General features: G+C 36.8%; 1 protein-coding gene across 1 annotated transcript; it reads left to right on the plus strand.

Annotated features, from left to right (window-relative positions):
- Positions 1-789: 789 nt before the first annotated feature.
- Rassf8 (Ras association (RalGDS/AF-6) domain family (N-terminal) member 8) lies at positions 790-23,902 on the plus strand. Its single transcript, XM_005379106.1, has 5 exons — positions 790-868; positions 3,898-4,099; positions 12,023-12,912; positions 18,931-19,075; positions 19,721-23,902. The coding sequence occupies exons 2-5, from the start codon at positions 3,997-3,999 to the stop codon at positions 19,840-19,842; spliced, it is 1,260 nt and encodes a 419-aa protein (XP_005379163.1). The 5' UTR covers positions 790-868; positions 3,898-3,996; the 3' UTR covers positions 19,843-23,902.
- Positions 23,903-24,473: the final 571 nt, after the last annotated feature.

Here is a 24,473-nt window from a genome sequence, read left to right on the forward strand (position 1 = left end):
CTCTTTTCCCTTATCCCAGTTGTTCTTTCCTATTTGGGCAGTTTCTTTCCCTTTCACAATATGTGTTGTACCTTTCATATTTTATTTACTCTTTCAGGTTCTTATGCTAGGGAGGCAGTACGATTTTTACACATGTGAGTCTGATTTCACTTATGAGTATGATCTCTAGTTGCATCCATTTACCTATAAAAAATCTTGTTTATCTGTCTTTATAGCTGAGTAATACTCCATTGTATAAAAATACATTGTTTTTTTACCCATTCCTCAGTTGACATTTGGGTTGATAAGGGGACCATTCTAAACTGTGAAATCACCAAAAAAAAGTACAAAGGAACATGACAGTGAATAGACTGATAAAAGGGCACAGTCGGAAAGCTGAAAGCAAAAGGCAGCCTATCACCCAGGTCAGCCTCAGCTGGGAACATGACTCAGGCAGCTCAGACTTTTCATTGTTCTGTGCATATCCTTGAATAACCATGAGTGCCTAGTACTGATTTCTTGGATTACAAATAAATTTTAGTAGGCAGGCAAGTTCACCAATATGGCACCTTCAAATAATGAGATCTGACTGGAATTCCTTTCTAAAGCACTGATCTCCTGGGAGCGTCTCCACAAATGCAGGTGATAAATGCTTAGCTAAAGAGCATTTGTTCCCTGGGAGCATGTTACTGAACAAACGTTGTTACAATATAGAAACCTCATAAGGATAACAATAACTGAGCTATATTAATACCCTTACAGAAGAACCTTATTCTGTGTGAATCACTGTTTCCATGGGAAAGCGTATTCCAAATTCCAACTGGAATGCACACATCCTTTGCTTCCAGGACCTTCCAGTAATGAGTGATCCACCACACTCATCTACAATGTAGGACTTCCATTTTCCCCTGTAGTTGATTCCAGGGCTGGGTATAGAACTGGACTGGGAAGGGTATAAAGGACAGATCACAGTTGCAGCTCTACAGACAACTGCTAGGGGCTTCTGCTGGGAAGATGGGACCTGGGTTCTTTCATGAGTTAACACTGGTTTTTGGAGAATCTTGGAATGATTGTCAGTACAGCCCAAAGTCCCACAGAAGCTGTCTTCTCCGGAAACGATGGCTCTCCTAGAAATAAGACCTGGGGCAGGCAGGTCCATTGATGTGCTTCATGAAGGCTTTTCCTATCTGCCTTAAGGTTCCAACTGTAAAAGCCACAAAACAGAAATGCAGGCGCTGGTCTTCTCTGTGTAATGAGCCATGGCAGGAAGTCTCTGAACTTGAATTCAAGAACTTGAATACTTCGCATGTTTATTATGAAGCAGTGTTACTTGTGCTCAGTGTTTTCATACAAGATTACTTGTAATATTGAACAGATGTGTGTGTGTGTGTTTTATGTTCATTTTTATTCACGTAATGACTAAAAGGTCATCATGCAATAGTGATGATTCAGATAGGAAAATATGTGCTAGTATACTAAAGACTAAATGGGAATGTAACATGTAGATGAGGATCTAGAATAGTCAAATGCATAGAAATAGAGAATCGAATGATATTTGCCACAGGCTGGGCACGGAAGGGAAATGGACGTGTGGTGTTCATGGCATGTGAGGTGTCAGTTATACGAGGTGAAGGAATTCTGGAGGCCTGTTCTGCAGCACTGTGCCTGTAGTTGGCAGCGTTGGGCCCTTGAAAATGTGTTAAGTGGACACGTCACATGTTCTACTACTTCTAAAATTTCAGTCCCTGGACTTTGTTTTAAATAATAGGTTTCTTTGGGAGGGGAGTAATAAGATCTGCAGACTTTTTGGGTAGGTTTCTCAAGTTAAAAGATTTTTAATGAAAAATAGACTAGATGTGTTAGACTTTAATTCAGATTTTTAATTTAATAAAGCAGTGTATTAATGTCTAACCATTTTTATACGTTTTTCCCCAAGAAAGAATAATTCATGTTCTATTTTTAGTAAATAGAGTGCCTAGCATCATACAAGGAAACAGTCTTGCAAGTCAGAACTCTTCTATTTCTTTCCTTAAACGTTCTCTGGGTTGGGAGCCAGCTGCATATGCAACACTTTTTTGGAATTTCAACCATGCAGGAGCCAATTGAAGACTCAGAAGTATAGCTGCAAAGGAACTTGCTTAACTTTGTTTACTGGGTTTTGTACATTTTTTTGTCATGGGAACCCATTTTTCCCAGGGCCTCATAACTAAGGAACACAGTTATGGGAATCAGTTGCTCTTTGGCAAAATGGCCTCTCTCTCTGGCTGTCTCCTTCTCTCTTTGTCTTTTCCCTCTCTCTCTGTCTCTCTCTCCCTCCCTCCCTCCCTCCCTCCCTCCCTCTGAGTGTGTGGGTGTGTGTATGAGTGTGTGACTGTTGGAGTCCCTCTCTCCCTGTGTGTGTCTGTGTGGGGTGTTTGTACAGCTTAGGGTGCACACACACACCCCACACACACAGACACACGTGTATATATAGGGAAAATAACACTCAGATTTATAGTCCTTTCTTGTTTTCAGAATGACCAAAAGGTAGTTTTTGTATTTTGGTCCTTCTCCTTCACTTCATACATACTCCACCTCATCCACCTAAGTGACCAGGTGGCCCAGAACTGTCCTTTACAACAATGTATAAGGGGCAAGATACTGTTCACAGTAAATATTATTTTATAAGAAAAGTTTTTAGCATTAAGTAAGATTTTCATATTAATTATTAATCCTGAAACACCAGTACTATTACAAAGCTTAAGTCCAAATGTTTTCTTAATCAAATCAATGTTTATTGCATCTTATAAACTACAACTTTTTTAAAAAACAAAGAGGAAGAACACAAAACAGTGGACAAACAAAGAAAATACTAGATTAATTATAAAGACTTACCATGGGAATAGTTGAGTTTTTCTAAGAACTATGCATAATTGATTGTTAGCATAATAACATTCAAACCAAAAGATGAAACTAAGACATTTGATTTGACTAAATGAGAATGCTGGGCATATGAAAACCCTGCTGAAAAATAGAAAATCAAGCACGTGGTGAAGACAGGAAGTATAACTAAAGGTTACGGTTTATATTGTTCTAACAACTCTAATAAAATTAACGACTCCACTAATTGCGAAAGGAAAAGTATTTCATCCAGAGGGAAGTTGTCGGCCTTCAAAAAAATGCATTTCCTTCAGCGGTGCCCACCTGTGCTGATGCAGTGCTTGTGAGGACATTTCCGCAGGCGGACCGCACTCTCCATCCTGCAGGGAGGCAGGGGGTACACTGGAAAAGGGATGCAAAGTGAGTTAGCAGGACATCTTGTCAGCTGTTTTAAAACTGTTAATATTCAGTGCAGGCAAGGCTATGGGAATTGGTTCTGTTATTTAAGATCCCTAAAATGATAGGAAATTTTTTTCTTTCCTTTTTTAAACCTCAGAACTACCCTGATGAAAGAGTTCACCAAAAAAAGAGACAGAAAAAATAGCGTATACATTGAACAGTAGGGCTTGAGCAGTAAAAATGTTTAATCTAGCAGGTCATAGCGTAATCAAATTTATTATTATGAAAGTAGTAGTAGTAACATGAAGCATTGCCATAACTGGTAAAGTCAGTTCTGTAAAGTAAGTAGGCATGTAGCCAGGTGCACGCCTGTAATCCTAGCACTCTGGGAGACTAAGACAGCAAATGCGAGCCCAGTCTGGGCAACTTAGTAACTTAGTGAGACCCTGTCTCAAAATAAAAAAATAAAAGGGTAAGGATGTAGCTCAGTGCAAAGGCCCTGGGTTCAATTCCAGTACTGGAAGAAAAGTAGGAATGTGGACTCTAATGATAGATTATGATCTATTAAAGCTTGTTTTGTTTCATGTAATATTTTAAATAATGATATTATGTAATAAATACCGATTTCCTTTATTATATATGATATTTTCTCCTTTTTAGCTAACTGCAGACTGCCTTCTGCGTGTCCCCAAAACCAGAGACATGACCTGACACCCTGATGACCACTCTCAGGGCCTTTGGGTGACTGGCCAGTGCACCATGGAACTTAAAGTATGGGTGGATGGAGTCCAAAGGATCGTTTGTGGGGTTACAGAAGTCACAACTTGCCAGGAGGTTGTAATAGCCTTGGCTCAAGCTATAGGTAAGTGAACTCTGTGGGTGGCTGAGATAAAGTACTTTATGACTCCTTTTAGGGGTGTGTGTGTGTGTGCGTGCGCACGCACGTGTGCACGCGCATGCGGTTTATTTAAATGTAAGTCTTTAGTGGATTTTGCTAATTCAATTCCATAATAAAGCTCACAGATAAGGCATGCTCTGCTTATTGCCATTTGCCCATGTTTGGAAAATCTGTGGTGTTTGTTCTCTGATCCTCTCCACTCCCCCAAACTTAATTGACCTCACATCTAGCGTCAGCACGGTCTTCTCACTTGATGTTTATTCTAGACAGTGATTTGTGGAACGATAGGTGTTTTCTTAATCCAAAACATAGATTCCTAGTTCCCAGAACCCCTCACAAGGAAAAATCCTATTATTGTCAATTTCCCAATACTTTTAGAAAAGATAATACAACAAATTAAAAAACATGATTCTTCATTAGAAAGATAACATACATTTTTTTAAGTCTTACTGTACAGTGAAAAAGAAGTTGTCTTGTACACATTTACTGGCACATCTCCTGGCTCCATCTTATCCTTCTCACAGGTTCCACTATTTCTACTAATTTGTTTTATCTTTATCATAGTTTGTGTATGTTTATTAGTTACATTAACTGTTTCTGGAACATGATGAAGGTGTAAACACCTGTCTCAGTGAAACGAGTAATGCGGGTTAAAGTTTCTGTGCATATCTCCAGTAATTTGTAGCAAACATGAACTGAGAGGAAATTGTGTGTCCATACTTCCTTGTTGAGCACCTTATCAGAAGTTTATTTTATGCTTCCTAGTTTGTGTTGGAAGCGTGTCAAGCTAGATCAAGATTGAAATGAGTCACTCGGTTGCCAGTGCACGGTAGCATTTGATAGAGGTGATAGTGCCACCCAGGTTGCGGCAGGTGAACTGTTAGAAGTTGGCAGGGTCCTGTGCCAAGATAAAATCTTTTTTTTAGTAGCAATAGGGTTTCATTTTTTCCTAAATACTGTAGCACTCTAATGTATTAAAATAATACTCAGAATACTAAGTTCTCACATCCAATGAAATTTCCTTGCAACTGAGACTTGTATTATATTTGTCAACGAGTTTAATTACTGAAAGGGGGAAATTAACATATTTCATTTTATTCCATATTTTTATTTAATAAAAACTTACTTAATATTTATGCCTCATAAGAACCTCACATAATTTATTTCAATTAAAATATACTGCTTGGTTTTTTTCTTTGTAAGCACTATCAATTTTCAAACCTACATTTCTGTTATCTTTGAGAATCAAGCCATGCACAATGCTAAAAAACAGTTTTTACAGAGGTCAAAGTAGTCGAGTCATGCTACATGCTACATCTGTCCATATGGTAATCACATTTTATGCACAGAATTTCAAGGGCAAACGTGCCACTTCAGCCTTATCCACCTCTACCCTTTTACAATATGCTGTATCCTTTCACTCCCCTGCTCAAAACCTTGTAATGGGTTCTTGTCTCAGAAAATTTCAGATCCATGTAATGATCTGTAGGGCCATAAATAAATCCCCACTTACTCTTACCGATCTCATCTTGTCTCGTACCGCTCTTTTAGAGCGTCCCCTCTTAATGTACCAGGCACATTCCCACCTCAGCCTTTGCATCTATTTTTCTCTCTGTTGAGAATACCCTGCCCTCAGATATCAAAGCCCTCTCCGAACACTGTGTTCATGCACACAAGCACGCACCTGTACACATGTAATCCCTGTCTCAAACACTTCTTCGTAGCACTTACCCTTCCTGATATATTATGTATAGGCTGCTATACCTTACCCATGTTATGAAATCTAAAAAATTCTGAAATCCTCAAGTTTATTATATTTCATTTGTTAGCAATATCTGGCATGCCTTGAACTCACTTAGTGGTAAAAATTGACCTGATTTGATCTAAGGCTGTTGTAAATCTGTATTTATTCCATACAAGATGAATACTAGTACATTGTACTTTAGAAATTTCAAAAATCTTTATTATAAAACCTGAAGGACAGCACCGTGCTACTTTTCTAAAATCTAAAAAAATACTAGAATTTCAACACATGTGACTTCAGAGCTTTTGGATAATGGACTTCATTTATTGGTATAATGTCTGTCACCTGCCACTGTTACGGGATTGCTTATTTCCAATGCTTAAACCATATTTTCAATGTAGTAAGCATTTGACCTTTCTATTTACAACCTTCCTGCAACCACCTGGGGATGCAATAGTTTACTACAGTTCTGAAATTGTCCACTTGGAGTTAGCATCTGACAAGGTTCAGTCCTCCAAGACTACCCCTGCATGAGGCACTAGCCATAGATCCAGAGCCACCCGTACTTCTGGCTGGCCACTTATGACTTGGGGATTCTGCTAAACCCTTCCTAGGGTTCAGTAATTTTTTGCAGTGATCCAGGAAAAGGATTTCCATATTTATTACGAGTCTGTCATAATGAACCAGTCATCAGAAAGGATACAAGTTAGGAACAGCCAAAGGGAAGAGATGCAAAGGACAAGGAATGGGGCATCTTAGCATTTGATAAGATATGGAGGGGCTTGTGCATTCTTCCACCCTTCCCAGACCTAGGTATGTTCACCAGCCCAGCAGCTCTCTGAACATCGTTTCAGGGTATTTATGGAGATTCCATTATATAGATATGATTGAGCAAATCATTGACCATTGAGGATTAATGCGATCTCCAGCCCCTCTTGGAGAATAACAGAAAGTTCCAACCCTCTGATCACTTGGTCAGTTCCTCTGGCAACCAGGCCCCACCCTGAAGCTGTGTAGAGGTCCATCAGGAACCGGCTAATTAGGTAAACTTGGATAGGGTAGAAAGGGGTTCTTATGAAGACAAAAAAAAATTCTTACCACCCCTAGTATTCAGGAAATGCCAGGGCTTTTCAAAGCTCTTTGTCAGAAACTATGGACAAAGACCAAATATATCTATTATATCACAGTAGTTAGTACATATTTGTGAATAAATAAATGAATTTTTAAGGTTTTTTTCTATAAATATGATGACTACCTGATGTCCCATCCATCTCTATGATTACATAATCCTTTAAAATTAAGAATATAACTTAGCCATATTTAACTTCTAATTTCACATGTAAATTATCAATGTTAGAAATTAACAAAATGATTCATTTGTATCTGTTTATGAAGTAAGATTCATTATCCACCATTTTGAAATTTAGAAAAATACAAAAACAGTAAAAGAATCACTCATGATCCTGCTTCCTAGAACTAACTACTGTCAAAGGCAAAGTTACAGCAAATTTAGCTTTAGGACTTTAATAAATTTTATTTGCAATTCTAGAAATGGGCAACAACTTACTCAGTAAAGTGGAATAAGTGTTCCAGCAGGCTAACCTGAGAGGGGTGTTTTTATGGGGGGGGGGTTCAAATAAAAATAAGATTAAAGAAAAAAAAAGCAGGTTGGTCATTTCAGAGTTACTGTCCTTACAGGCAGGTCCTTACGCTGCTGGCTAGGCCTGCCTTATTTGAGATGTAGCTGTTATCTCTCTTTCTCCTGATGTCTCAGAAGATAATATAAACACCTTGACTTAGTGATGGTTTGGTCTTCTGGGCCCAGTACTGGAGCTGAATCCAAACCAACAGCATCCTATAAATTGTATTTAGCAATACCACAAGCAATGTTTCTAGGGTACCTGTGGGTGAACTTTGAAAAACATGGGTTATACCCTTCATATACTCTTCTGTGATTAAATATTCTCAACACACTGGAAAAATGTACTATGAATGATTTAACTATGGGTTGAATGCACAACTGATACCTACTCAGATATAGCCTACTACTAATATCTACTCAGATATAATTTTTTATTATATCATTGTCAGGATAAATACTTTGTGGTAAGAGTTATCATAATAATTTCACTGAGAAAAAAAAAGATAATTTCACTAAGACTTGAATAGTCTAACCCTAAAAATCCATTGATAAATCTGTAAAGTGTCTGTATATCATCAAAAAATATGTTAATTTTTAATTTCTTTACTGATTTTTAATTTCTTTACTAATTTTTAATTTCTTCACTGATAAGGTTATTCATATCTGTACTGGTTGACTCATGGAACCAACCAAGATGATATCTATCTACTATGAATATATATATATATATATATATATATATATCTTTATGTATAATATACATAACTATATACATAGATAAGCTATATACATAGAGATATAGCTATGTACATAGATACATGCATCAAAAGTATTTTATAGACTATACAATGATACAGTGTAAGTTCTGTTATAGAAATCAACACTACCCATAAGAATTTTAAGTCATAATGGAAAGTATATGCTCTAGATTCTACGTGAGAATCCTGAAATGTGCAATAGATTTTATAAAATTCTCATCAAGGAGCAAAGCGTGTTAGTGGAAAAATTCAGTGCTACCAGGTATCTTATTCACCACAGATTTTTTAAAAAGGCAAGTGTTACTAATATTTCTAATATGTCCAGAGACATGAAGCTATGTTAGCCTTAAATTCATTAGAGATTAGTGCCAGCTATCCTGTCATCTTGAATAATATGCAGTGTTCATCTTCAGGATAGGAAAGATTTCATACTGAAGGAAAAAATCAAATATCAGTTAAAACTTAAAAAGAGGATTAGTGATGAAGGTGTTTAATAGACTCTACCACATCTCTAGGGCCTGACACTATTTCTGATAAATATTTGCTGGTCAGTATACATTTGTTGAAGAAATAACAAAGTGTAACTTTTAGGTGAGGATTTTGTGTTATGACTCTGAAAGCAATTGTGAAAATCATTGTGATTCTTTAAATGGTTGAAATAAGCATATAAGTTTTAGGGTGACCTATGGTTCAGTATTTGAGTTTTGGTGTATATTTTCAAGATTTTCATGTTACTTCATAGTGATACTATCAGTTGGGTGAAAGTAGTATATTATCCTGTGTCCTTTTGATTTGTGTGAGTCTTTCAGTAATATTCCATGGTACCTTAAAATTTCTGTATGTGATTTTAGTCACTGTATGAAGTTAATGATTCTTGGGATTAATCTCAATTGTTTCAGCTATTTATAAGTAAAATCAGTATTTTATTTACCATCACTTAATTCAGTGACACCTATCTAACAGTGGCACATAGTCCATGATAGATAGTTTAAACTACAGATGCCATAGGCAGAGACAGACAATCGAGATGTTCCTCTACATTAGGTTTACAGCTACACCAAGACAGTATTCAAGGTGGAACTAAACGTAGCCACTTAATAAAATGCATCCAAGTGAGTTGGGCAGGAGTAATCAGAATCTATTTAAATGAAAGGATCTTTGTGGCCTTGTCAACTCTGGAATGTGAAAACAGTGACTGTGGGATTGAATACCAATACAGAATATTTAAAACTCACCTCTTACAATAAAATCAAATGTATGTGTTCATTTATTTTTAAAAAAATTTATGTTGGATGGAGTATTTTCTTTTTGCCAGTGGTGCAGATGTGCATGAGGTAACCAAAGAGAAACAGCAGCAGTGAAGGCAAATCTAAGAGCTTTCTACCAGGACATTCTCAGCAGATAACAGTACCATTAAACGTTGGAAAACTCAGCTTTATACATAACTGCTACTACACTTAAGGACTTCAGAATTTTTCATATAGCTTGTATAATATGATGACTCAGTTTTCTTTTTAAAATTCATTGTTGACCTGATGGAATTGGAGGAGTCTCTCCCTGTCTGATCTGACCTTCATGTCGCTGATGGGGCCATAGAGGTCCAAAGCAAAGGAGCAAGGTGTCTACAGTAATGGATGGGCGGGGAGCCGGGAACAAAAGTGCTGCGATCGCGAAGCACTTCGAAACCCGCGGGACAGTTTAACCTTGCAGGTGTATCAGTGGTTGTACGTGGCACAATGATGGTAATTTTTAACAAAACCGTTAGAAACACTGCACATTCCAAGAAGCCAGTCCAGTGTGCTGTAGCTTTCTTTTTCAGTCTTCTTATTTGCCTCTTATTTTGATGATAGGAACATATTTATACAGCACTTTTCAGTCTTACAGAACTTTTTTTTTGAGACAAGGTCTTGCTGTGTAGTTCAGGCTGGCCTTGAACTCACTATGTAGACCAGGCTGGCAATGCTCTTGCCTCAGCCTCCCAAGTGCTGGCATTATGGGCATACACTACCCTACCTGGCTTACAGAGCATTTTTATACTGTATATTCTCACTTGAGTCTCAAAACAACCTTGTCAGGTATGGAAAGAATACTCTTAACAGACCAGGAGACTGAAGCTGAAGAAAATTTAGTAATTTGTTCAAGCACAGAAATAGATAACAGAGTTAGTTTGAACACAGCCCTCCGACTCCTAAACTCCTAATCCTAAATCCTAAACCTCCGAACACAGCCTTCCGACTCCTTTCTGTTCTATCCAGCTTTACACATAGTTAGAAGTTGTTTAAGAATTTTAAGTCAGATTACTGTTACAACACATCACTGTTGAGGTGTGTCTGGTCATCTCTATGAAGATAACCGTGTATTAAGGTAATAATAGCTGCCTTATGTTGAATGTCTGTGGTGGGTCAGGCAGTGTGGTAGTTGCTTGTTACATCTGATGCTTAAAATCTACAATGCATTTTAGAAGTAAAGTTTTGCAGCTTATCTGGTAATTTACCTAGGATGAAAACCCCACTTACTATATTTGCCTCCAAAGTCCCAATTTTTCATCTGCACCTGAGATTGAGGTTTCTTAAAGGAGAACATGCCCCCATTTTTACAGCATAATCGTTCTTTATATACTGCTCTGAATTGTATATGATTGAGGGTTCATATATATGCATCTAGATACCTGTTTAGAGATGCAGTAATCAACAAAATACAGTACTGCTATTATTTCAGAAGTTCATGAAGGTTGCAAAAGAAGGCAGGCAAGGTAAGTCAATAGTCGTGTATGCCAATAAAATCACTACATGGCAGGGTCAGATTTTCTTCTTTATAATAATATTAACTACTAATGTACACTTTTAGCAAAATGAAAACACCCTCTCACCTTAAATGGAAATGTCAGAAAGTCTTTTCAAGTTTATAACTTTAAATTGTTTTCTGAAACTTTTATCTAAATTCCGTAATTAATAGATTCAGTATATTTTTTAATTTAAATGTAATTTTAGTCTTTTGTTTTTCATAATAAAAAATATATATTTTGCCTTTGTGGGTTTTTATCTTCTTAGAATAGTCTGTAACTTTTACTATCAAGGTTGACCAAGGCCTCCTTTTCAGGCTTCTTTCTGTATAGAGCTATTCTGAAGAGTTGTGATTGGTAGTTGGCCACAGGGGTGTGGGAAGGCTCCAGCACTGTGAGCTGTGGGTTGACCACACACTTAAGGAGACAGGCAGAGACCAGCAGCTGTCTGTGAGCCAAGTGGCACGTTCTCGGTTGGCTCTGTGTCTCCCTTCAGAAGCGAGGCCTCCAGCCTCCCAGGGCCCTGTTGTGTATAGAGGGGTTAATGAAAAATGGACCAGAATCTAAAATGTGACTTTGTAATACATACCATGAGTGCACAGTTATCAACCGTAGCACTTTGGGAGGCAGAGACAGGAGGATTGCAGGTTCAAGCCCAGCCTGGGCAACTTGGCAAATTAGCAAGACCCTGTCTCAAAATAAAAAACAGGTTGGCTGTAGCTCGGTGCACAGACTGTAGGTTCAGTAACCAGTGCCATTAATTTTCTTTTTTTTTTTTTCTTGGTATCAGGAATTGAACTCAGGACCTTGCACTTGCCAGGCAGGCGCTTGTGCCACTGAGCTATATCCCCAGCCAACCAGTGCCATTAAAAAGGGCACAGTTAACAAATGGTATCATTTGTTCCATTATTTAACTATTACATATTTCATTCTAATGCTTTATTATTGTCTTTTTGCCTAGGTCGAACTGGAAGGTACACCCTTATAGAAAAATGGAGAGACACTGAAAGACACTTAGCACCTCATGAAAATCCTATCATCTCCTTAAACAAATGGGGGCAGTACGCTAGCGATGTGCAGCTCATTCTGCGTCGAACGGGGCCATCTCTCAGTGAGCGGCCCACTTCGGATAGTGTGGCTCGGATTCCCGAAAGAACTTTATACAGGCAGAGTCTGCCCCCCTTAGCCAAACTGAGGCCTCAGGTGGACAAGTCAATCAAAAGGAGAGAACCTAAGAGGAAATCACTGACCTTCACAGGAGGTGCCAAAGGATTAATGGACATTTTTGGAAAAGGCAAAGAAACTGAATTTAAGCAGAAGATGCTGAGTAATTGCAAAACCACAGCAGATGAGTTGAAGAAACTGATCCGTTTGCAGACAGAGAAGCTTCAGTCCATTGAGAAGCAGCTGGAATCTAATGAAATAGAAATACAGTTTTGGGAACAAAAATATAATTCTAACCTTGAAGAAGAAATCGTCCGCCTGGAGCAGAAGATCAAAAGAAATGATGTAGAAATTGAGGAGGAAGAATTTTGGGAAAATGAATTGCAGATTGAACAGGAAAATGAAAAGCAGCTGAAGGATCAACTTCAAGAAATAAGACAGAAAATCACAGAATGTGAAAGCAGATTAAAGGACTATCTGGCACAGATCCAGACCATGGAAAGTGGCCTGGAAGCAGAAAAACTGCAGCGGGAAGTTCAGGAGGCACAAGTCAATGAGGAAGAGGTCAAAGGGAAGATCGGGAAGGTCAAAGGGGAAATAGACATTCAAGGCCAGCAGAGCCTGAGGCTGGAAAATGGTATTAAAGCTGTGGAAAGGTCACTTGGACAGGCCACCAAGCGGCTACAAGTAAGAACATTTTTATAAAGTGGGTGTTTCATGTACTTAAAAGAATTAACACACTCGGAATCTTCTGTCATACTTGTGTCTCTTATTTTTAAAGGCTTTAATTTCTCTGTATTGAAAGAATTAGAAGCCTAGGTAAGTTTAAAACTCTTAGAGAATCCTTTGATGAAAGAGAGAGGGAGCTTACACGTGAGACCAGAACAATACAAGAGTAACGCCACACTCACCCTTGCTCTGTGGAAGAGGCTTTGTCACTGTGCCAGTTGTGGCCTGAGCCAGCTGGATGGAAGACTGAGCATATAGTCTCAGAGCTGGAGTGGACACTAACGATAAGATAGTGCATCTGACCTCCTTTGGGAATCTGAAGCCAAATGAGATTGTCACAGCTTGGTCAACCAAGGCCAGTTGATTGCCTGTCTGTCTCTGTTTCTTTCTTGCCAATCTGTTTTTGGCCCCAAGATTTAGATCTGTTCCCTCCTTTCCTCTGCGTGGTACCCTCCTTTGCTTTCCTGAGGAGAAGGGCACAGAGGACCCTCTCCAGGCTTGCCCCTCCCCAGTAGGTATTTCACCACTTAGATCCTGATCGTTCATTTTTCTTCTCACCCTTTCTTGAAGATACTGTAATTGTGATCTGGGCATAGTGAAGATATATAAAACCATCTCTAAATGATGAGGTAAGAAGCAGATACAACTGATTATAGCATGGCTATTAAAGTAAATATTCAACAAATTATGTTAAAATACCAGATAATTTTAAAATTCTGTGTTTAATCACAGCCACATTTCAGGGTTACAGTAGCACATGTGGCTGGCTGTTGTATTGGACAGCACAGATACCAATGTTTCCTTCATAGCAGGAGGTCCTATAGTACTGAGCTGGCTTGGCATTCAAAGCACAGTCCAGGACAGGCAGCCTCAGGCACACTTGTTCATCAGAATCTGTGTCCTGAAGAGATCCCCAGTCTTACCTGTGCACGTTGAAATTGCAGAAGCTACTTTAGTGCAAACACAAATCAGAGAAATCCCACAATCAGAGAAAGCTGACATGTCAAGAGTTGCTGTGAGTTTCTTTCTCTCTTAGTCACTGTAGTGAGAGGTAAAAGAGGTAAAACTGCAGCTAAAATTTTGAAAATCAGGAATTTTTCTTGCAATAGAAAGTTGTTAGCCTCTGATTTATCAGTATTTTACTTCTGTGTTTCATTTTGACATTTAAAAAGGGATGCATTGGAAGTTACATTGCCTTTGGTGTTATTTATAATGAAACACTCATTTGCAACAATCATTACTAGTAAATCCCACCACCCATTGAAAAGTGTCTAATAATCAAATTACTAACATCACTAACTACCCCCCTTACTCAAAGTAACCGCACTTCTTTTTTCTTTCTTCAATTCTATTTTTGAATATTATTATTTTAGGGGGCTGGGTATATAGCTCAGTGGCACAGCGCCTGCCTGGCCAGCGTGAGGTCCTGAGCTCAATTCACAGTACCCAATAAGTAAACAATTTTTTTAATTTTATTGATACCTTTTAGATATACATAATGATAATATTCATTATAGGGAATTCGTACCCATTTGTGACAAATCTTACTGCTGCTTTTTTCTCCATTCCCCACCTGCTCCTTTCAACCTTTCTTCCCCTCCTTATTTATGAAAGCTTTGTCTCCATTTTTTCTTTCTATTCTTTTTTTCTTGTTCCTTCTTTTAATTTTCCCCTCCTTTGTTTCCCTTTTCATTTGAATATTTTCTTCCCATTTCCCAAGATCTAGTATACATTTTAATCCTTATTTACACTTTTGGTTTTTCACACCAGAGAAACAATGCCATGTTTAAACATGTGTGACTGATTTATTTCACTGAAGAGTGTGGTCTCAGGGTGTAGCAATTTAACTAGAAATGTCTCAAGTTTCTCATTCTGCATGGAAGAGTAGTACTCTGTTGTATAAAAACAAACCACATCTTTGTCCACTCATCAGTTGATGGGCCTTTGGGCTGTTTCCAAGATTTAGCTATTACAAACTATGCTGCCATAAACATGGGTGTATACATATCACTGTGGTGTGCTCCTTTTAATTCTTTCAGGAAGATACCAAGAAGGGGAATAGCTGGATTGAATGGGACCTCTAGTTTTAGTTTTCTGACAAATCTTCATACCGATTTCCATGGTGGTTGCACCAGTCTGTAATCCCACCAACAGTGAAGAAGGGTTCCTTCTTCCCCACAGTCCTGCCAGCATTTGTTATTCATTGATTTCTTGATAATAGCCATTCTTTCTGGGGTGAGATAGAATCTCAGCATTGTTTTAATTTGCATCTCCTGAATAACCAGTGATGTTGAACATTTTTTTGTATATTTATTTGCCATTTCTACTTCATCTGAGAAGTATCTGTTCATTTCAGATGCCTGTTTTTTGATTGAGTCTTTAAATTTGGGGGAATCTGATCTTTTGAGTTCTTTATATATTCTAGATACTAGGCCTCTATCTGAGGAATAGCTGGCAAATTTTTTTCCCACTCTGGATTGTCTCTTCAATCTCTTGGTGGTTTCTTTTTCTCTGCAGAAGCTTTTCAATAAGAAGAGATCCCAGTTGTTGATTCTGTGTGATAGTTCCTGTGCAGTCAGGGTTTTATTCATAAATTCTTTGCCTAAACCAATGTCTTCAAGAATTCTTTGCCTATTTCTCTCTTCCTGCAGATTTAGGGTTTCTGTTTCAGTATTTAGATCTTTGGTCCATTTCAGTTATAGTTTAATGCATGGTGAAAGATACAGGTCCAGTTTCAATCTTTGGCATGGGGAAAGCCAGTTTTTAGCACCATTTATTAAAGAGGCTATCTTTCTTTTAGTGAAGATGTTTGGCTCCTTTGTCAAAGATAAGGTGGCTTCTTTAATTTTACCTGTGACCTATTGGTTTTTCAGGAGGGTGTTACATAATTTCCATGTGCTTACTCTGCCTGGGAAGTTTTCTACCATTACTTCTATGAATAGGTTTTTTTGTTGTTGTTGTTGTTTTATTTCATTTGTGCCGCTATTTCCTGCTTTTTCATTGACTCCCATCAGTCTTATGTTATTCTTCTTTCTGTCATCTAGCAGAACTATGGGATGACAGGAATTTATGAGACACAATGAAAGCAGTCCTAGGAGGGAAATTTACAGTGGTGAATTCCCATATCAGAAAAACATAGAGAGGCAAATAAAGAACCTAATATTGAACCTCCAGCTTTTAGAAAAAGAAGAGCAAGTCAAGCCCAAAGCTCATATGAGGGAGGAAATTATAAAGATCAGAGCAGAAATTAATGCAATGGAAACTAAGAAAACAGTATAAAGAATCAAATTAAAGAGGTGGTTCTTTGAAAGATTCAGTAAAATTGACAAACCCTTAGCCAACCTTATCAAAAAAAGGAAAGATTCAAATCCGTGCAATTAGAAATGAAAAGGGTGAAATCAGAACAGATCCTGCACACATCCAGAACATCAATACCTACTTTGAGATCCTATATTCTAATAAGATGGAAAACAGAAAAATTCCTAGATACTTAAAATTACCAAAGCTGAAACCAGAAGATACAAAAATTCTAAATAAACTAAATTAAGTTGATGAAATTGAAGATATAATTAGAAATTGTAGAAACTGTAATTTCTTCTTTAATTTTATCTGTGACCCATTGATTGTCCATAAGGGTGTTATTTAATTTCCATGTGTTTATGAAGTTCTTGAATTTCCTCAAGTGTCATCATAGAAGTATCTTATTTCTCATCACTTGTAAAAGATAGTTTTGTAGGTTATCTTCTTTTAAGACTTGAAATACTTAACTCCACGCTCTCCTTGACTTGAGGATTTGTGTTGAGAAGTCTGTGATTCTGATGAGCTTTCCTTTATAGGTGATTTATTTCTTTTCTCTAACAGCTTTTAATATTCTCTCCTTAGGTTAAGTTTTTGAAATCTTGACTATTATATGCCTTGGTGTAGCTTTTTCTTTGATCATGGCTAATTGGCATTCTATGTGCCTCACTCAGGTGTATGTCAAATTGTTTTACTCTGCCTGGAAAGTTTTCTGCCATTACATCTATGAACAGGGATTTTTTTTGTTTTTATCTCATTTGTTCTATCTCCTCCTTTTTTCATTTACTCCAGTCAGCCTTACGTTATTCTTCTTTCTGTCACCTAGCAGTTGTTGGATTTATTTCTTGTGGTCCTTTGCTATTTTTAAGAAATCTCTCTTTTCATGATCACTAACCACAATCCTGTCTTCCATATCTGATATTCTATCCTCACATTGGTTTATTCTGCTGCATATACCTTCAGTGGAATTTTTAATCTCCTAGATGTCTGTTTGAATCTGTTTCATGGATTCCATTTGTTTGCTATGTTGATCATTCATGGTTTCTATCATTTTCTTAAACTCTTCTATTTTTTATCTGTATCTGCTCTAAGTCACTAAGCAGGATTTTCATTATGGTCACCATCTCTGTAGTTATCTGAGAAATTATTTCTGATTCAATTTTTTTCTTAGAGCCTTGTTCATCTGTTTTGTTACTTCTGCTGTTACCACTTCACAGAGTCCTGGGGGTGGCTTTCAACTTGTTCTACCTCATTACCCACTGGGTTTACCTTTGGTGAACTGGAAGTTGCTTAAGTGTCTTCTCATGGTTTTGGGGGTTTTTTGTTTGTTTGTTTTAGTTTAATTCCTGGGTTAATGATTGTAAATTGCTTATGGAGAGTAGCTTTATTGCTAGTATTTAGAACCCTTAGGAAATGACTACTTCTCTGAGATATCTTCCAGGTGTAACTGGCTTTTGGGTTTTGAGTCTTTCACAAGAACCTACCTCTTCAGTTCATTAGGGATATGAACTTGCTTCCTACTTGGCTCCTGGTTTTTTGGCACTGGCCTATAGTATTGTTTATGATCCCTAGGCAGTCTTAGTCTTGGCATACCAGGAAGAACAACTGATTAAAACAATTATGTCACCTTAGGTAAAGTAGTACAGTGAGCAATAAAAATAGCATCAAACACAGCCTAGAAAATGATGAACTGTGATAACTATTAATTTACCACATTTAACTATATGAACTAGATTTGTGGCTATATAAAAAAATCAAAGAAACCAGTAAGCACACTTCTAGTGTGTCTTCCCTGAACCTAATAAATCCTTCATACATACCTGCCTGGATGGGGCTTTGTGTTTTTCCTGATAGTACAGCAGAGAAAGGACAGAAAGTGACAAGTCCTTTAAATAACAGGATGGCTCCTTGCTTTTGCCACTTCCCAGCTATCTAAACTTGATCCCCTTCTCCAGGGCTCTGTATTTCTCCCACTCTTTGTCAAGGATTTAAGAACTTCAGACTGAGAACCTTATGGGATTCTTGCTTTCTTCATGCTATAAGGTAAATCTTAACAATGGTCATTATTAAAACTTAAACAGTTTACAAAACCAAGAAATCTAAGTCTCATGGACTGAATTACTGTGACTCTGCAATCACTTATGAAGTGATTAATAGGGATGTTTGTGATCAGTTCAGCATGGTTGCTGTAATACTTAGGCAAAAATTAGTATTTTCTTGTTTTTGATGAAAGTTTATAGACATGTACTTATTTTATATGAATGCATAGTGATATTCCAGAGGAAGCATCACATGTAGTTTGAGAACAGACAGCTGAGCATGGTGGCACACACCTGTGCTACTAGCACTGTAGGTGAGTGAGGCAGGAGGATCACAAGTTTGATCCTGGAAAACGGAACTTAATGAGGCCCTTTCACAAAATAAGGATAAGTGGTGGGTGCAGAGGCCTGGTTTCAACACCCAGTACTGCCAAAAAAAGACTGAAAAGCTGTTGTCTTCCATTTGCTTGGTGTGGGGCTCATTCCACTTTCACATATTATATCCCTGTGAACCAGACTGGCTAAGTTCGCCCTTGCAAAAGCACTCCAGCCCCAGTCATTGAGGGACTATGGCAAGATGTCTTAACTGGCCAACAGTGAATCCTCAAATCAAAAAATAACAGTAATAATTTCCATCTAGGATAAAGAACAAGAACTGGAGCAGTTGACCAAAGAGCTGCGACAAGTCAATCTCCAGCAGTTTATCCAGCAGACAGGAACAAAAGTCACCGTCCTGCCAGCAGAGCCTATTGAGATAGAAGCCTCCCAAGCAGACTTAGAAAGGGGTAAGCTGCGATAAGAGAGCTTTTTCCCTGTCTTCTCCCTGGTGAACTTTGAATAAACTGCTTACGTTCAGTTAAAGTATTTTCCTGCCATTCATAGCTAACTTTTAAGTGGACTACTTAAAAAAAAATTCAACCTACTTCCTGTTTCTGAGGAAAAACAGAAACATTTATTTATTATTATATATTTATTATTAGTTATTATTTATATTATTTATTTAGGTGATCATGTAATCACCAAATTTTATTTCATTCATTTTAAGATGCTTCTTTATAAAACTTTTTCCTGAAGTATATATGGGCCATATTTATTAATTTTGAATTTAGTTTTTCAGTTCCTTATATACCTTCTTTCTTTCCTAAAAGTCTTTGTTATTAATTTGCACTGTTATTTAAAAGGCAGTTATAAATCTGTAAATACATATGGTCTAAACAACCAAAAGGAAAAAAATGCTCACCTTTTAAACATGCCACTCACTGGTTACATCACCAAACACTGGTTTATCCAGTAAACCCCCGTCTGAAATGCCCTTAGCCTTCTCCTCCCGACACCAGGGCCCACAGACATTGCAGGTCCAGGACAGGAAATGTTCTCATTTGTCAGGTTGCTAAGTGCTCCTGGTTAATGATTCTCTGTTTCCTGTGTAGAGGCGCCATTCCAGTCTGGGTCCCTGAAGCGACCTGGTTCATCTCGGCAGCTCCCCAGTAATCTTCGTATTCTCCAGAACCCTATCTCATCTGGTTTTAATCCTGAAGGCATATATGTATAACATTGTCTGTCTTTAGGGGAGAGATCCAATAAAGGTACCAAGGACTGTAGCGTTCTTTCTTCAATTTGTGCCAATGATGAACAGAGGATGTATTTCACAAGCCAATGTATTTTTTTTTTTCTTTCCTAAATTTCATACCACTTGGAGCCATACTCTGTGCACTGATGCTAAAGAACAAAGAAACTGTTTTCATGTGTCAACAGTATTGACATCTTTGTCCAGCAGCTGTAATGCAAAGCCTTCATTTTTATGTCTAGCATTTTGACATCATTAGGAAAGTATTATACTATGTATGTACATAAATAAACCATGAACTAAGAGTAAAGAGAATTATGTGACTGGCTTAGTTTAATTTATTCCATGTAACTGATGATGTGAATGTTGATGTTTTAATATTTTTGTTAATACATATCCTGTGACTTAATTGTGTTACATATTGCGCGATTATAACTTTGTGTGCATGTTGCCAGACTTCACCCATGCATCACTAATTTACCACTGCAGAAGTGTGGGGAGCTCCACCACCCACACTAACTCCAGAAGAACCCACTGTGTTTCATTTATGAACCTGTCCTAGCCATTGCTTACCTAGATAAAGTAACTGAGATTTCTTTTTAATGTGGACTTTAATCTTTCTGTACAGCATTTCCAGTATATGAGTGACCACGTAACATAACAGAAATATTATTTTCATGAGTGAAATTGCTCATATAAAAGGTTTTCAATCTTTCATATGCTGTTGAACAAAACTGTGTTGGATATCTATCCAAGTGGGCATGCGGTTTCCTAACACCTTCTGTGATTTGTTTAAGCCCTGCCGTATCGTTTATTGCCATGGATCCTCAGAATTAATGTAATACATGAATTATAGATACCTGAGGATCAGATTGGTACACTTTGGGATGCCAGTGATATTCCAAATGCTAAATTATTTTTAATTTTTCACTAATATTTGTAGTACATAATGACTGCATTCATCTTGGGGGCTATATTTTAAAATAACCCACTTAATAAGTATGCTCTTGTTGGCATACACACCACTGGGTAAGTTATTCTTCGTACATAACTCATGCTCTTGTGGGCTATTGTGCTTTCTCCAGTCACTTAGGGGGAGAAGAGATTGGAGTTAGGTACATTTTACTGAGGAAATAAAATTAAACTCAGAGTATATTTTCTTTTTTAGGTTTGACTTTTATAGGATATTAATCTCCATTTGTACATATGTTGTTTTATTTATAAAATCAAAATGAGTCAACACCTATCCCATGAGTGGTAACTTAACTAAGATTCACAAGTAATGTTTAGACAGATACTGTCAGACATCTCATAGCCATTTTTACATTCCCTCTGAACAAATTTGGTACAATGTAATTAACATTTTGATCTGAAATTTAAGGTAGTTTGTCATTTTGAACAAAATATATTCTCCGTATTATTTACATGCAACAAAATAAAAGTGGATTAACATAGTAATGCCATGGTAACTATAAAGAAATATGTCTTATGCATGAAGGCAACTTTGGATGTTTCAGCACATTTGACTTATTTTTGGTTTAATGAATGCCAGGAATGCTGCTTTATTTAGGTTACCTATGAGAAATTTTAAGAATGGCTATGAAAATATGTAGAAGCTTCTAGAAAACTGAAAGCAATGCAGTGTTGCCTTTTGTAGTCCAGGTAAATAATAGATGTCAACTGAAAATATTTTCTTTGGATTCCTGGAGTTATCAAATTGATCTTGCCATTATACTACTTTCCAGATAACTTGAAAAATATTAAATGATTCTTATCTACATAATCACAACCTGTACACATTTCATTTCCTCTCAATTTATAATAATTTCATATCTACATAATTCAAATTAAGATATTTAAAAACCAAAATAATTTGTAGCCTTTGTGATAATAATGATATATGTATGCCCAATATATGCCTTATTTTTAAAGGGTCCTATCCTATGCTGAGTCATTTTGTTGTTGTTCAGAGAAATTCAAACCTTATTCACAAAGAAAAACATTTTATAAATTCATTGTATTCTATTTAAATGAAAATGCTGAACTGTAGTTACGTTAAACTTTGTGATTAATTGCAAAGATGCCTTAGTGTGTTCCATGAAAAACACAGCATCAATATCTAACTAACTTATTGTAACTTAGTAGAATCTGCATAATAATTTTAAAGAAAACAGGTACCATTCTGTCAACTTGTAATAGTCGGGATTCTCCAGCAGTCTCAGAGCTCAGCTCTCTGACAACTTCACAGGATTTCCAAGCTGCCAGATAATCTTCATAGATGTAACTATACACAGAGATACTGTTTCCCAGATGGGAAGAGTATATAAATGTAAATTAATGAATACTCTGAGCAGCTGTACTTTTTAATCAGTTAGATTACTTTTGGAAGCACATACGTAAGGAATATTTTTTAAATCTATTTTTAAAATAGAAAAAATTCATTTCCATAGGAGCATCTTAAAATATTTTAGTCTCTTTGTGATCATTTTTACCTATTGTGAATACAAATAAGCTGGTTTAAGTGCCACATCTTTGGATACATTTTGGAGTGGGGAGCCGGCAATGGTATACAAAAATACCAAATAAAAAATTTTGCAGTGGGGGAAATACTCAGCTTCTAAATAATAAATTACAAATTTCTGTGTTTTTTTAGTCACACAGTAATTTTCTACAATATTATATATACTAAAAATAGTTTTTGTTTTTGTTTTTTACCAATGAATAATCTGAAATAGCATTGGTCTTTTTGATCTCTCAAGTATCATTATCCTCAGAGATGGGTTGCCTTTTTTTTCTTTATATTTTGGCCTTTTTGCATTTCTTTTTTAATCTTAATGCACAGAATATTTTTTATATGTGAGGCTTCAGTTTTATCAGTAGAAGTTACTCTCTTAATTCCCAATCATCAGTGAGAAAATTGTCAATTCCTGTAGCTGAAATTAGTCATAAATGAACTAAAATAAGACTGATGGAATAAAAAATATACATAATACTATAAAATACATAACAACTTATGGTGTGATAAGTAAATTATAGCAATGTATAAGAATAAATGAGCCCTTGCTTCCACAATAAAAACAAAATGTACTCCTGCATTAAGACAGCTTTCTTTGTGAATAAGAGCAAAATAGTCTTCAAAGGAGGTAACTTCATTTAAAGCCATTTCTGTGAACCCCTTTCCAAGTTAGGATGTAATGAATTGAGGAAATAATTTGAAAAAGGCAAATACTTGATTTCAGGCCCAAAAAGGACATGGGCAGATAGGCAATTAGCATTGTACATTGCCTTTGAGAACCTGGGCCTTAATTTATATATATGTATATATATATAATGGCACTGTGTTCTTCTACCTTCAGTTGTCTGTATTAGTCTATATTAAAATTTAGCGCGTAAGTATTATTTTTATATTCTGTCAGTTTTTTAAGTTGCATGTTTATACTGTTTGCCACAGTGTTTTTGAGTTGTAAGTGAAGGCTGTCAGCTGTATCAAAAAGACACAACAATCACTATTTATTCTAGTCTTGCTGCTTTACGTTTCCCGGTCAAGCTTTTGATGCCAGGACAGTGACTGCTGAAAGCTGCAGGAGCTCTTTCCAATGCATTTTATATATTTTTAGAAACCAAATAAATGCAGATAACTATTTAGTATACTAATTATATTAAACCAGCAGAAATATAAAGGCAATAAAGTATATACATATATATGAGGGGAGGGAAAGATGAAAATTATAGATTTACAGCCAGACATGGTAATAGCCCTAAATGTATCTCTTAATGACTTCCTTCACTGACCCTAGGAGGATTTGAGTTGCTGCAGCTTTAAACAGAAAATTGCCACGTTCACTAATTGTGGGCCATAAATATGCTTTTAGTACTGCTTTGCTTATGTACAAAGAAAATATCTGTAATATGTACTGTATGTAACTATTTTCTTTTGACTTTCATTTCAAAATGAATATTTTCTGATTATTATCATGAGCTGTAAAGCAAAAGATCAATATCTGATATTCTCCCAAATAATAAATTTTCAGGATTCATTGGGGCAGTTGTTGGTTTGTTGCTTATGTGTCTTGTATCTTAAAAGATAATTTTATTTCCTTTCAAAGATGCCAAGGAAAATGGATCTACGTATCAGTGACCCAAAACTGTGTATTTCTTAAATGTAATACTAATTGTTACTATTAAAGAATGAGCTATCGCTCCTATGGTAGCTGCTTCACCAAGGTGGTACTTAAGAAACTAATATGCCTCTTCATTTCAAACAAGGGAGCAGAAAAGTTCTTCTTTAAGCACTGGAGACACTTGTCACACTCAAACACACAGCCACCCAGGGAGCAGCTCCCAAGTCGTGGCTGATGGGTGTAGGTGCAGCAGTGAATTTACACCTTCCGGCCCCCGCAGCACTTTCCTGTATCCCACAGTAGCATCGTTTAAACTCTGTAGTGCCCGGTGTCTGCACCCTAATCACCTTCTAATGTAGAAGCACATAAATCTTATGGGAATATTTAATATTCCTATGATATCTGGTATATGTAGTAGAAACAGCTTGATCAAGAAATCATATATGAGTAAATAATATAAAAGCAAACATAAATGAGAAACTTTGAATTAAGTAT

This window comes from Chinchilla lanigera, unplaced genomic scaffold (assembly GCF_000276665.1).
Source record: "Chinchilla lanigera isolate Chin_1 unplaced genomic scaffold, ChiLan1.0 scaffold00012, whole genome shotgun sequence".
NCBI lineage: Eukaryota > Metazoa > Chordata > Mammalia > Rodentia > Chinchillidae > Chinchilla > Chinchilla lanigera.

Coding starts and splice junctions, on each gene's coding strand:
- Rassf8 (XM_005379106.1), top strand. CDS start 3,997: ATGGAACTTAAAGTATGGGTGGATGGAGTCCAAAGGATCGTTTGTGGG. Junction 4,100..12,022: donor AGCCTTGGCTCAAGCTATAG/GTAAGTGAACTC, acceptor CTTTTTGCCTAG/GTCGAACTGGAAGGTACACC. Junction 12,913..18,930: donor AGGCCACCAAGCGGCTACAA/GTAAGAACATTT, acceptor ATTTCCATCTAG/GATAAAGAACAAGAACTGGA.